Below are 14,829 nucleotides of genomic sequence, written 5' to 3' on the forward strand. Positions count from 1 at the left end.
CCTTTCTCTCTAGACTGATGTAATTTTAGATCTAGTATTTTACAAAGGGACAGAGACCTAGAGACATGTAAATCATCACTCAAAAGACAGATGCTGATAATAATGATAATACATATAGAAAATGAGTTTGAGGATGGGTGACAGAGAGGTGTAGTATAAAACTTCCATTGCCATGCTTGAGATTACCAAATTACTTTCAAGTAGTGTGAAGGCACAACTGAGCTATGGATGTTCCTCCAGACAAGGGTATAAAGAGAAATTCATACCTTATCATATACAAACATGCAAAGACTGATCCTTAGATAAAGCAGGCTTTACACAGGTTCAATTCTCTGATTAGGCTGCAAAATATCAACACCACAAACTCATTTTATAAGTCATATAAAATGAAGATATAAAATGAAAGTACCCAAACATAAGACGTTTGCACCAGTAATATATGTGTGGACTTGCTAAATAAAGGTGCCTACATGTGATAATTACGATGGCCACACGCAGAAAGCTTTCACGACAGTTCTTGTCACAACTCTGTTAGTGAGGCGAAGGAGCACTAGGACAGGTGATGGTACATGAAAAGCCATCTGGTAAGTGAGAAAGAGCAGCCACATCCTGAATATCCAAATGTAGCTACATGCTATTTGTAGTAACAGGTCTCATGAGAAATGGCCCAGGGTGTAGATTGCTGCCGAGCACTTACCAGGACTTTGGGTTCCCACCTGGTGAGGGACATGTTGATCCAACCCCTTTAAAATCATGCTCATGTGTTATTAGCCAGACTGTGATATAAGCTGACGTTGCTATTCAAATTGCAAGGTTACTTTTTTAATTCAACACAGGCTAAACAAGCAACATAAGACATATTTAATGAAAAATTTTCCTTTTGCTAAGGAACCTGCTTACATGCCCATACTATGACACCACCTATTGACACAAAGTCCCCACTTACTGGTACTTATTGCTTACAGGTATCTAATTATTACTGATAGACTCTGGGGGAAAAAATCCTAAGCATACTGAAATCTGCAGGAGCAGTCCCCCAACAATAGGGCCAGAATACATCCATCTTGTATGTATGCGTTTCAGCCACATAAGCAAAAGAAAAAGCAAGAAAAGTGTGAGGTTGTACAAGGAAATAAAAGACAAATGAACATAAAAGTTCTGCTAGAGAATATGATGAATGAACAGGGTCTATTAATGCACACTGAACTTTGGAGAGAAAGCCTGATAGACACCCTGCAGAACTGTATTGGACCAAATCTGAAATGCACAGGTGGCAGCAGCTTTGATGCAAATGTACCACAGTTTTAAAAGACAGGGCAATTAAATAAAAGTGCGAAGCACCATCTCATTTTGGTGGGAGAGCAAAAAAAAAGGCTACAGAAGGAAGTAGGGATTTATTGAAGAGCACCCAGTGAATACTAGGGTATGCCTGAAATACATAAGTGCTACTCTTCCTTTTGCTATCCTTTATTTTACAGGACATAACACATAGCTATATGAGTTTTTATTTTAGTGAAGACAACAACTGTTTGTGACAGTGAAGGCTAGAAAAGAGCAGTAAAGCTTCTGCCCAAATTCCATACTTTGTTCCAAAGCAGAGAGCTACTGAATCTTTTCTACAAGTGCTTGTAAATACAGTAAATACTTTTTAATGTGAACAAAGAATATTTTGTTTCCTTGTACAGATTCAGAGAAGTGGTTGAACCACATTCTTTAGAAAGCTTCTAAGCAAGCAACGCAAGACATATATTTGGAATAGGAAAGTTTAATCCTACTCATTAAAACATGACAAACTTATAATTAATTGAGAATGGAGCCAATAATGAGAACATTCCTCAATGTAATGATGTTGGTACTATCAGCTTGTAATATGGGAATACACTTTAGAAAGTGAAATATAATATGGGAAAATTACAAGTCAGTTCAAAAAAAAGCAGCCCGAAAGTTTTGCCTTGGGTTCAATCTTTAAAACACGAATTTTAAATCCTCAAAAGTTACATTTTCCTGATAATACATTACGTTGTTTTCCTGTGATGAGGAATAATTCAAGGTCTTACATTGCCAGATTAATCTCTCAGCCAATATTTAGAAAAGGTTTCTCTTTGAGCTAATCAAACTTGACAAAAGCAATCTTCAAACTATGCCACATTCACTGATTTGTAAGATATCTCAAACTTGTGTTTTATTAAATGCAGTTTAAATTAGCAACAGCTCTAAATTCACCTGCTTATGACACCCCCTGAATCTCACAGACAGTACAAAAGGTAGGTAAAAAGACAGCACATGCAGATTAAAATTATTAGGACAAACTGTCTTTTTTGTTGTTTAAATGAAAGATGCAGGTTTAGTTTTTAAGATAGCACTCAGCTACATCCCTATTGCTCGCACTACATTGCATTTTGAGGGGTAGTTGCTGATGTCATTCAGTTTACTTTTTCTTCTCTAGATAACTACCCTGACCTTACCAGATAAGCTATGTCCAGCAATCCCACCAAATAATGCTTATTTCTTTAGCCATATGAAAAAGGTTAACTTTCAATATAGAACTTTATGACATTCTTAAGCTGTCAAGTATCACGATGGTATCATTATGTTAAAGGACATCACTCCAGAAGAGCAATGTTGTGATGGTACAGCTGTTACCACAAGAACAACTAGTAAGGAAGCACTACAACACTGACTGGCAGGAAACACTATGGGGAAGCATGTAAATACCATCCCAGTCTTCAGCTTCACCAACAGTTAGTGTTGGTAGTTTCCTTTCTTTCTATAAGTGGTCACATGTGTGCAAACAAGACTTTCCCACGTTTTGAGAACATGTTTAAATTTGGTTGCCTGACTCTGAGCACTAAAAGAGATTCCTGAGTTAGCAAAGATGAGCAGGAGAAAAAAACAACTGTGGGAGAGATGTAAGCATTAATTCTCTATTGTAAATGTCCTAAAAGGAAGTCAAGCCTCCAGCTTACTCTTCTTCTCAAGTCACATTTAAGTTCTGGACAAATAAGTTTCTGAGTTACTGACTCCCCTTTATTTCCTCATGGTTGTGTGCAACTGAGAAACTGCATTTCTGGCAATGTCTGTGATAAACTAATACAATATAATACAATACTCCATTAACAAAGACTCATGTGTATTAGAAGTTGTTACTGGAAATCTTTTTCGGACTCAAGGAAGGATATCCAAATATTGGGTAATACACTGACTGGGAAGACTATCAATGAGTTTCTCAATTTGTTTATATAAATGGGCCAACAGTTTTAAAAGCACTTCAGAGCACTTAACTAAAGCAAACAAGCACTTGAACTTCAAATATATAGCAAGAGAAGCCATTGACAAGTATGACTTCACTTAGTAAATTCTAATATCTTTACGACCTTTCATTCATACAGTCTCTTCATGAACAGAAGTACCAGGCCTCCTCTCAACTTCAGCTCTACTGCAAGATACAGAGTTAGTAGGGTGAGAAACCACCTATCCTCTTTTATTTCTTTTTGTAAAAGCAAACAGCTTTGTTTCTTCCTATACCAGGATCCTGGGTCCATGACAGTATCTATAAAGCAGCTTCTTATTTTGAAACCTAATTCTCTCTCTTATTTGGCCTTTAAAGTAGAATTTTTCCATATTATAAACCTAATTTTCCTTGATATCCATGGTAGCTAAGCCTTGATTTGGAAATATAACGTTTACCAAACACTGTCCTATTAATTCCCAACAGCTGTGGGAATAACTTGCTATACACAGGAAAAGGGTGCCTTTGGTAAGCAGTCTCATCGTGGCACTAGTGTCACGTGCATCTTTTATGTCTTCGTATTTATAACAGACTCCCTGGCTACTGTATTATATACAAACACATCGGTCATTTCCTAACAAAATTAGTGTGATTTCATTCACATACACTTTTCTGCTGACAAATCAGCATGTAAATCAGTAAGATGGATTATTCTGGAGTTTTGGACAGTATATTTTTTTTGAAACTGATGTCTAGTTCAAGTACTAAGTTGGCCAGAAGAAGCCAGAAAGTGGTGTTTAAATAAAATTTTTCTATTCAGTAGCAGGTACATCTTGTTCCCTAAAATCCTGCAACATATTTTGATTTTTATTTCTCTCTGAATGTGTTTTGCACGCAGTCTGCGTAATGTGGCAGAAAAGAGGTAACAGAATAAACCTTTACTTTAACCTGGTCATTACCATCTTACAGAGAGGAAACAAAGTGTTTTAAGCTATATTCTGGAGGTCATTGGCCCCACTGGGATTTCAGTTTGCTAGTTTTAGGGGACATGCAGCATGTTCTAATGGTGGTACTCGCTAAATGGGATTTGTACTCATTAGTCCAGTAATGGACACTCTTGAAACCCTACTTAGGTAGGAAAAAATCCACAAAAACGTTGATATGGTTTAAAATATGAACTACTCAGTGCAAAAGCCTCAGACTATGCACAGTTCCTAAAAGAAATAGGTTTGAAAACTCTTTGAAATACCATGTAAGTTATAATTGGGTTTTAATGTATAAAATGGTTCAGTAATTTAAATGTTTGGAAAAGAAAACAGTCTTTCCTAGAGTTTATGAAGTGATAAGTCTATTTCTTAGAATGATTAACTACACAACCTGATTTCAAACATGAGCATCTCCTGGCATATGCTCTCCACAGCTGACACTGTGAGAGCATACAGTTTTACCAAATTAATATTCCAGGACCCAGTTCTGATATTAAAACTCCCATTCCTCACCCCCTCCCTTGACTAAGTGCCTTGGTTTCTACAGTAGTAATTTTACTTCCTAGTCTTAAACAACAAGTGAAATCAGGATTAAGCTCTGCTCCTCATGCATTTTGGTCTACTGAATGACAAATTAGATTTTTATGTACAGGATGCATATCATGACATTTCCACTAGAAACTAAAAAAAAAAAAAAACAAACCAAAAAACAACCCAAACCCCTGAAAATTAATAACATTCCAGGATAATACAATACTCATTCTTATATAGAAAAATTTTTAGTAGCAAATGCATATTAGAAAACCAGATGAAGTACAACCAGGACAGTATAAAGAATGCTTTTGGGGAAGAATACCCCAAATAATGTCCCATTTTAGAACAGTGATAAAACAAGACTATGAAAAAAGAAAATGTAATTCAGTTTTGAACACACTGCAAATAACTAACAAGATCTAATAATTTAGAAAGCCCTTCAAGAGCCCATGGCTTTGGTAGAAATGAATTAAAGGGTGAGGTGAAATTAAAGAATAGAAGAATAAACTTAGACAAGATGAACTGAGAGAGAAAAAGAGACAAAAAGCAGTTAAAAGAAACATATCCAGTACTGGTCTACTTCTTTCTAAGAATAGATTCATCAACAGAATATCTGTATGCACTAACACCTACTCTGAGCATTCTGAATTCTGATCCCGATTTCCAGAGATGGCAACTACATATTAAAAAAAAACAAACTTAAATTGCTCATTACTAGAAATAGATTTCCATGAGAAAAGTGCGGAGTTAGATTCCCATTTCATTTATGAATATTAAGCTCATAAAATGAAGTCTCAAAGTAAGTCCTAACTTCCAGGTTAACACTTCCCTCCTGCTGGTGACAGCATCATTGCCCCTGGGACCTGGGAAATAACATATAGAGTGACCACAGGGAACAGGCAGTTTGTGTGAGCCCAGCAAAACCTGAAGAAGGGCTTAGGAGATGAGTGTGAGGATTTGCAGTTCTGTTCAGTATTCAAAGGCAAACAAATAGAGAAACATCCAAGTGGGAAACACCATCAACAGTAAAAGGCCTGACTTTATTTAGGCTCATCTGAGCTCTTGGCAACACAGGTCAGAGGCAAATAGCTCAACCCAGTCAGAAACCTGGGGCCGTTCAGTAGAAGTGGAAGGATCTGCTCAAGTGGAGCAACTTCCAAAGCGGTGGTCATACTCAACTTCTCTATTTCTCATTAGCTTTCCTACCTTCAGCAAAACTTGATGGTATGCATGGCCAGCTACTTTATTTGTTCTTAAGTATGCAAATGTAAAATTACCAAAGAAACATGAGTTTACCTTGGTACAGAAGCCAATTGCCAGAGTAATTAATCCAACATGATGTTTATGTTGGGCATAAGATGATGTCCAATATTCTGCAGTCAGCACAATTTGAACAGTTGGTTTAGGCTTAAAAATGTTTACTAAATACTAACTTAACTTATATTTGGTTTAGGTTTTGGGGGGGTCAGGGGTAGGAGGAGTGGATGGTGTTAAATTTAATAGAAGCAAATCACCAAGGTGCTAAAAACAGCAGTTAATTTACCTGTTGCTTTAGAGAGTAGCTCAGGGATCTAAATTTTTGTTTTCTTATACTTCCAGCTCTAAGCTAGTCATTAGGTTGTCTGAATTGTCTTCATCCCCTGAACACTACATGTGAGAACTCTTATTTTTGTGTTCTAGCACCTTAAGCACAGTTGCTTATATAGTTAAGAGTCACCTTAGTGTTCCTCAAAACTACACAGAAGTATGAGACAGCCCATTGTTTTGAAGGTAAAAGTTTGTTTTACCCAAGACAGCAGCTTGTCAACTTCTAGGACCTCCAACCACTAATCTCTCTCTCATATATAAGTGTCTAACACATTTCCTTTTTTTAAACTTACTGAACATTTACAGCAGCCAAAATGCATTTTTTAAACATAACTAAAACGCTGTCTCTGTTCGCCCTGGACTCTAGGAAAGTTCAAGAGCAGGACCAAAATTTAAAAGGTTGGTTTAAAGATTAAGCACGAGCCATTGCTGTGTCTGAAGTGATACAATTCAGGAGGCAAACAATCCCCCCACTGCTGGCTGTGGTCTCCCACCCCCCACCCCCCCCAGCAGCTCCTGCGTGCTCATTTCACCAGACAAATCGCAGAGGAGAGGGAGCGAACCCCCTTCATGGACTCACCATCCTTTTCTAGTCACATTCACTACGCATTGCATTAGAAAATCGTAACGGTGTTAAAATATTTTGGCAGGATTTGTTATGGCCAGATCACTCACTTCCTTTGGGACACACAAAGCCTCCTCTGGCAATGAAACAGCCCAAATGTCAGCAAATCCTATAGAACAGAAAACGGTCTGTCAATGTAAAGCCTAAATGAATCTCCAATTAAACAAAACAAAACTGCAAAACATAAAAATGCACATACTGAAAAAAGAAACTACCTAGATGTGTTCACTTTTTGTTAAGGTTTCTTTTTTTTTCCTCCCACCCTCCAGAAACTTTTGAACAGCATTACAATGAATTCATCACAAGGTGCTATTAGAGCACAAGCTCCCTCCAAGTGTTACCAATTCACGGACAGATTAGAGGGCACATTAATAACATAGTTAATATGAAGTGTTTAGAGCCTTTACGTCGGTGACAAATACGACTCAGCCAAATTTCCTGACCATTGAGGCCACGGAGGAACAATTTGGTAGATTTCATCAACAGTTCTAATTATGTTCCTGTCAAGTCGAGAACAAAGTAATCCATAACTGGGGGGCTGCTCGGAGACAGTGCCACGCGAGAGTAATTTATGCCCAGGGCCCTCGCTGTAGTTAGTGTGCACAACACTTGACTAACAAGTGGGTTCAAAAGAAGGAATTTGTTAGGGAAAATGCAGTCCTCCAGCTCTGAGCAGCTCATCAGGTGCAGGCTTAGCAGGAGTTACGAGGCAAAGTCTTCTTGTTTATACAAGCATCTAAAGTCCACGCTGGCCTCAGCGGGTTTTAAACCATAAGATTTCAGCCCAAAGTGTGGCACAGGCTTCTGCTGGAGCTAGGCAAGCTTGCTACCAATGTCAGGGTGCAACCCAGCCCCTTTTAAAATCAACTCAGTCCTTGGGACACCAGCAGTACCACCTCAGAGGCTGAACGGTACCAATGTCCTTTTGCAATCCTATAAATAACATGCTAATGAAAGATGCAAAGGGATTATAGTAACAGTAAACTGTCACAATGTACAATGTATTTCTTACCACAGCCCAACTGGGAAACAGGCTGAGAAAGGGAAGGAGCAGGGGGAGGAAGGTAAATGGGGGAGAAGATGTCATGTAATTTTGAGTCATTTTCCACTGTGATCTATATTGGGATACGGCTTCTATCCTTTCAAACAGGATCATTTTATATATGACACTCCTGCTGCATTTCACAAAAAGGCAGGAATGTCTCCCCTAGTGCTAAAAGTGTAAACCTGGCAGTGGTCATTCAAAACTGGTTACTTGCATATGTAGTGAGATGTTAGAAAAAGTTAAATGATGCATTTCAAACATATTTAAGAATAGTATCTGTAAACACAGGGAAAAACAACATCAGCAAAAAAATTAGATCCATATGAAAAATACAAAACACTTAATGGGTTTTAAAACATAGTTTTCTGAAGGTAGCTGTGGGCATACACTGCTGTCAGTAGTTTTAGGTTTTTATTTAACAAGACAAAAACCACAGCATTCAAAAAAAAAAAAAAAGAGGTAATTTTTACAGCTCTTTCTTTCCTAGTGAAGGAAGAAAGCTTAAAAAAGTGTTACCAAGTAACCAAAGCAACAGCCTACTTTAGTGGCCCAAACACCAGCTCAGATAAAGGGAGTGCTCAAACCAAGGACCTGTTTCAGAGTGACTTGCCATGCAGCCTCAGGAAGCTCGCCTTCTTCACCCACATTCCCCAGTGGTAGAACAGGGACAGGTATGTAAAGGCAAGGACGTTGTGCTCACATGACGTGTCTTGCCAGTGGATTTTTGACTACACAAATGTTACTGGCTTCACTAAACTATTGGTTTTAGTTCACATATTAAATTACTAGTTAACTATTGGCACAGAGGAAATGCAGAGTGCAGATGTGGAGCACTATATCAAAACCCTGAGCTCCTTACACAACCTATTACAGTTTCTTAGCCAGATTTGCTTGAACCTGTAAAATCTCTGAAGTTAAGTCTAGGGACTTCCCCAGCACCTACTGAGTGGGAAAGTAGTAGTCTCATACAACTGAAGCTTCACAGAATTATGATTACTGGAACCCAAGGATAAATAAAGCAATGGCGGCTTAAGCTTCACAAACAGGCAAAGTAGAAAGGAAGGACATGGTCCCATTCTGCAGATATGAAAAGAGAAACCTCTCTGCGAGTAAGACAGGCTAATTCAGAAGCCAAGCGATGCCTGGACGTTATAATTCCCAGACTCGTGATTCAGTCACAAGACATGCTTCCTTTCCTGGTGAAATGTCATGCTGCCACATGCTTCTGTTACAGAACACATCTTAACCAAGTGTAGCAAAAGCATGATGATCCCATTAAGTATCTAACATCTAATACCTTGTGAAAACTAATTTAGTGCTTTATCAAATCTCTAGTTTGTATGTAGAGCATAAACTGGCTACATTTGCTAATAGGGCAGATTGACCTATCCCATATATTATCAAACCACATCAAAGTCTGCTGGAGGATGTAGCCTTAGCTACTTATTATCCCTTGCATTAACTCTCTCACTAGCTACTCGACCAATATATTTTCCTGTAATACATCTGTCATGATTTTGCAGGGAAATCAGCAATTCTGAACAGTGCAGCAGTTAGATAACAGGACTAAACCCATCATGGTCGCCAGGCTTTCCAATCTACTGTTAATTGGCATGGACAGAAGCCCTTAGAGCTGGGCTTGCACAACAGCACACCACTGCTGGGCCCCAGAGATTCGGCCTCTTAGGTAGATTTGTATTTTTAGAGCTTGAGTAATTCACATGATTTCTTCATGATTTATTACACGTGCGAGAAATAAAGTTAGATGCCAACACCCTCAAATTTACAAGATTTTTTTTTTCTTCTTTTTGGCAGAAAAGGGTCATATTTTGCAAGAGAACATGTGGCTTAGTAATCAGGAAAAAGAGGGCTAGGATATCAGTAACAACAATGTTAGGAATATTAGATCCAATCAGAACATCTTTCTTGGCTTGGATGCTATGCAATCGTATTCCCGCGAGTTTATTTAGGGTCTTATTAGCACACTGTATAATGAATTATGTATCTGAAGCCAAGTTTCTAACTGTCTGAAAACTTGCATATATGGCTAACAGAGGGTTTTGTTGCTTGTTTTGTTTCAAAAATCACAATTGCTACTATTTTCTGCTAGACTGTGTTTGTCTTTGGACTTGGAAACCCTGAACCATTGTCCATGGGTCTCTTACTGACCTATCTGACCATCTGACTACCTATGATCACTGTAACCCAGGAGTTAGCAGTAGAACATGAAAAATAAACTAAAATGACAAAATACTCCCTCTTCAAAAAGAAATCCACTCAATAGAAATAAAAGATGCTTCTTTCATTTTGCATATGTGATTACATGTAGTTCTGAAATATAATTATATCCATGGTACAACCCTAGTCATTCACATTTATTCTTACATTTATTTTCTCTATGTAAAGCTTCTTGAGCGGTGTCATCTTCTTTTCCCTTATAAATTCTGGCCCTCCATGTCTTTAAACACTAATAAAAACAAGTAAAAGGCATTTGGGGGGGGATGTTGTTGGGGGATGTTAGGGGGTTTATCAGAAGTTTTGCATAGTTTCTTAGTGATCTCTTGATCCATTGATGATGGATCACTTTTAATCCAGAAAATATTAAAAACTGCTTACAGCCCAGCTGTGGTTTCGTATCACCAACTCAGGCAGGCCGATACAGAGACTCTTCTACTGGGTAAAACTTCTAACAAGTAAACTTTTGGCCAGGGGGGAATAAATTAGATAACAACAACTAAAAGGCGGGCAGTGAGTTAAAACATCACAATTCTACCTTACTGAATTGAACTGCGAGTCTTTGGAGCTTTATCCCCCCCCTTCCTTTCCCTCTATATTTTTCTTCTTCTGTTTTTATGTTGAAATCACAGGAACTACGCAGCCTAGCAAGGCTGTAATCACTCAGCAGGAACCTGGCACAAGCACAATGCAACCACCAGCCAGGCAGCAGGAAACTGAAGGAAATCTCTCTCCCTCCCCCCTTGGTTTCTTAAAAGGGGCTCGGCGTGAATGAATCTTCCCGGTAGCCACCAACAATTTCTTATTCCTTCCGAGCAATCATCAATTTCAGCATCAAGTGGTTTAGTGGCTCTACAACTGGTAGTGGCAGCGGAGTAAGCCCAGCATGCAAACGTTTTGGCTAATTTAAAACCCTTGTGCTGCCGAATCAAACATGACAAGACAATAGTAAAAAGAGAGGCTATTATCCCAAATGAGAGTCGGCGGATGGCTGAAATTGGCTTGAGTGGCAGAGACAAAAGAGGTGGAAGGAGCAGGGACAACCAAGCATGATAATACCAGATACAGCATGCACTTTCTCCCCCACTCCCAGTGCATTCATATGTATAGCTACCTGGAAGAAAAAAGGCAATGTTTCTGAGTTTCATGGCCAGGCAGAAAAAAATACACTTAAGAAGATTCAAAATAAATTAATACCTGGTAAAACATCGGCCTCGTGGGTATAGAGAAACATAACTTAAAGACATCACCTTTTCAACAGAATCCTTAACACTCTGAAGACAAAACTGTCATTTCCTACCTGAATTCATGTCTTGCTATCCCAAGTTCATTCCCATGAGTTGAGAAGCAACTGCTTTAGGATAGAATAGCCTTAAAATAAGAATAATCTGTGCCATGGCTACTGGTGAATAGCTGATACACACAATGAGCTCAAAAAGAGCCCAGATCTCAAAGAGCTGCTGGGGAGAAAACATGGAAGGCAGAGGAATTAATTTTGCAAGGCATTTGGGAGACCACAAGCATTCTCATGATGTTGAGAGTCATGAACCCTGGTGATGGTTTGCAGCTCACAGAACGATGACCTGTGGGATCACTGGAGAGCAAGCAAGTTGTCTTTTGCAAGATTAACAATTTAAAAGTGCTGAAATTAATTTTGTTTAATAGCTGTGGGTGCAGACTCCTTACAAAGTAGGTTGCAAGGTCAGCAAGCCTCCTAAAGCCTTTTAAAATGCAGCTTTTTATAGGGACAGTAGATTTAGGGTGGCTTAGGGCTTAAAGATCTAAAAAGCAAGAGAAGGGTAAGAGGTCATTTCCTACCACTTCCAAATCTTGGATGAAGACATCTTCTCTGTTTTGCTTCTCACTCTATGACACACACTTATTGGGACATTCAGAGCTACTTGAGGCAGTATGGGTTTCTTAGGGTAAGCAAGGTGAAAAAAGACATTAAAATCAAACATGAGAACTAGATTAACCAGTACATAGGAGGCTTATCAGACTCATACTGGAACGTGCCTACCTGCGTTGCAAAAAAAGCAGTGAGGGGGAAAAAAAGTCTAGGAGAATGAGAGACTGGGAGGGGGAAGACAAGGGCAGGGAGAGTGCTCACACCCTTGTCATCATTCAGAAGTAGTTCACCAGTGATTCACATCTGCCTTATATGAGATCATTACACTCTAAATTACTGTACTGTAAAGAGTGTTTTGAGGAACAGCTGGGCTCAACACTAAAACCAAAACCAACCATTTAAAAGGCACTTGCTCAGCTTCACACCCTAGTACATGTGAGCTATCACTCACAACATACCAAAATCTGCTCATTAGTGCTCCCTTATAGGACACTTTTGCCCTACATTTTTAGCAACAGCATCCAACTAATTGCACAGGCAAAGTTCACAGTGAGTGCAAGTTTGGGAAATAGAAACAGGGCATTTGTTTTGCACAACTGTGTATGATGGTCTGAATTTGCTGAAATTGAGCAACGTTGCCTTGAAAAATATTTGCATTTGTGCATTTGGACCTGTGTGAAAGGCAGACTCATGAATTCAGACAGGAGTCCAACCCCCCAAAAGTATGCACCCCAATGCAAAAAACATTCAGTATTTATAGATACCCACTTGGTCTTGCAAACAAATATTCCCAGGGAACCGAGAACTCCAGGTGAGGACATGATCAGAATGGATACAGCATGTGGGTTTGTTTCATCCTGCCCACTTTCTTTTAAAGTTTTCCCTCACAATGTGAAGGAAACACAGCACTTAGTTTTCAAAGAAAAAAACAAAACCAGCAACATGCTAAGCATCAGACATGCCAGCTATCAATACACAGCCCACTCTGGGACAGGTAAGTGTCGCCCAACAGAAAAGCCCATGTCTCTCAGCCATACAGGCAAGCAGAAACACTTGAGCCTCTGCAGCATGTTGTCCTGCGTAACCAAATGTAGTTGCTATGATCCTGCAGATGGAGGGGGCCCCTTCCCTGGCAATGAGGTAACTGACGGTCATTAGAGAGGACAGAATTAATTCTGCTGCAAGGCTGGCGCTGACAGTGGCCGAAGTGAGCGTGCCAGCCATTTTTCTCAGCCTCTTCCACAGGGAGCTGGAACAAAGAAAGGAGCCCCTGGGAAATACTGAAGACACCACAAGAAAATAATTTTAGATGCGTATGAATACTGCCATGAAACGCTGTGTGCTTTCAGGCTGACATACGCTGCTGTATGCAGTGTTTGTTCCCTTTTTTTGTCTGAAAGTTGAATTCATATCTTTACACAGCACTCCAAGAAAAGTCCAGTTCACAGTTCAGCAAGGATCTGCTTAAAAGGCAAGCCTGATACAGGTCCTTAGGGCACCTCATCCATCCTGCACTTGGATGGCATTCTCCATCAAGGGACCCCATTAGGAAGGAAGGGCAAACTGAAATCCTAACCCAAAGAAGCCTGAAACAGCACCAACATACTGGTATAGCAGCAATGGATGAGTCTCCATTTGTCTTCAAAGCATGGGAAGCCAATATATCTGCTTCATAGCAAACTGAACTTTACTTTCCAACCTTGTAGTGTACTTAAAACTAAAACGTATATCATCTTTCTATCTGGGGATAAAGCAGTAGAGAAGTGTCACCCAAGACTCCAATTAAACCGACTGGAAGTGACGCACTTCCAATGCAATTCCATACAGCAAAACACCCTGAGATACACTCTCTGTGTTTAAAATCAATTGCCCAGGAAGGCATCGCCACAAGCTACAGAAGGTTTCTTTTCCCCTCCATACAATGGAATAACTCAGAAGCATCTTATGCTAGTACAAAGCTTCCTGGAAAAAGCAGTTGCTGTAGGAATGCTATCAATACCGGAGGTATCACAGATTCCTACTCTCCCTAGAGAAGGTTAGGGCCTTCCAAGCAGGAAGAAACGATATGTTTGTTCTGTGGCCAAAGTAATTATAGACTTGCCTATATTGCTTTATATTTCTCTTTTCATAAAAGAGCTTTGTATCGGTGTAGAACAAGCAGAGTTGTGAGACTGTAAGTCTCCAATCTAAACTTAGGTCTGGCAGAAGTAGAAACAGCTTCACTCACTTCAGGAAAGGTGATTCTGTTTATACAAGGACTGAACGTGGCCAAATGAGCTTCCTTCAACACTGGTCGTTAAAATATTTAAGCTGAGGCAGGTGTAATGTCCTCATGGATAATGTATAAATAAGTATATATCTTTGGACTTCTCTTTGCATGCTGGTGTAGCAAGTATGTAATGTTACAGGAGAAACTCACATTCTGCATTCAGAGGAGCAGTTTCAAGAAGAACATAGAGATTCAAATACTGTAACGTGAAACACATATTATATTTTTGAAAGCTGGTCACCTGCTTATAGGAATTTCTATCCAGGGCTCTTATTTACATTTCAGCGGTATTTATTGTTCCAGGTGAGATCCTCCTGCACCAGGAGCTGTACAAGTGCAATGAGAGAAGACGACCATGACCAATACAAACTGCAATTCGAAGAGGCCAGCCAGAGAGGTGCTGGGAACACACAGGTTTCTTGTGCTCCAGCCAGGAGCCTAAACCTAAAGGTTATCCTGTCCTAGCGTAG

The 14,829-nt window shown here is 39.4% G+C and overlaps 1 protein-coding gene across 11 annotated transcripts in view; it reads right to left on the bottom strand.

The window, feature by feature from the left end:
- The window catches only part of ESRRG (estrogen related receptor gamma), a 400,294-nt gene that overhangs the window by 224,245 nt on the left and 161,220 nt on the right, over positions 1-14,829 (bottom strand). For 4 of the 11 annotated variants that reach the window (XM_027681696.1, XM_027681695.1, XM_027681693.1 and 1 more), the window contains one exon: positions 6,917-7,070. The exons of 5 other annotated variants lie outside the window; for them this stretch is intronic. In XM_027681696.1, coding sequence (XP_027537497.1) covers positions 6,917-6,951 — 35 coding nt within the window. In that variant the 5' untranslated portion in view covers positions 6,952-7,070. The remainder of the gene's footprint in view (positions 1-6,916; positions 7,071-14,829) is intronic. 2 more of the 11 variants (XM_027681703.1, XM_027681691.1) reach the window with 1 other exon arrangement.

The sequence above is a fragment of the Neopelma chrysocephalum genome, unplaced genomic scaffold, assembly GCF_003984885.1.
Source record: "Neopelma chrysocephalum unplaced genomic scaffold, ASM398488v2 Primary Assembly neopelma1_61b, whole genome shotgun sequence".
Lineage (NCBI taxonomy): Eukaryota > Metazoa > Chordata > Aves > Passeriformes > Pipridae > Neopelma > Neopelma chrysocephalum.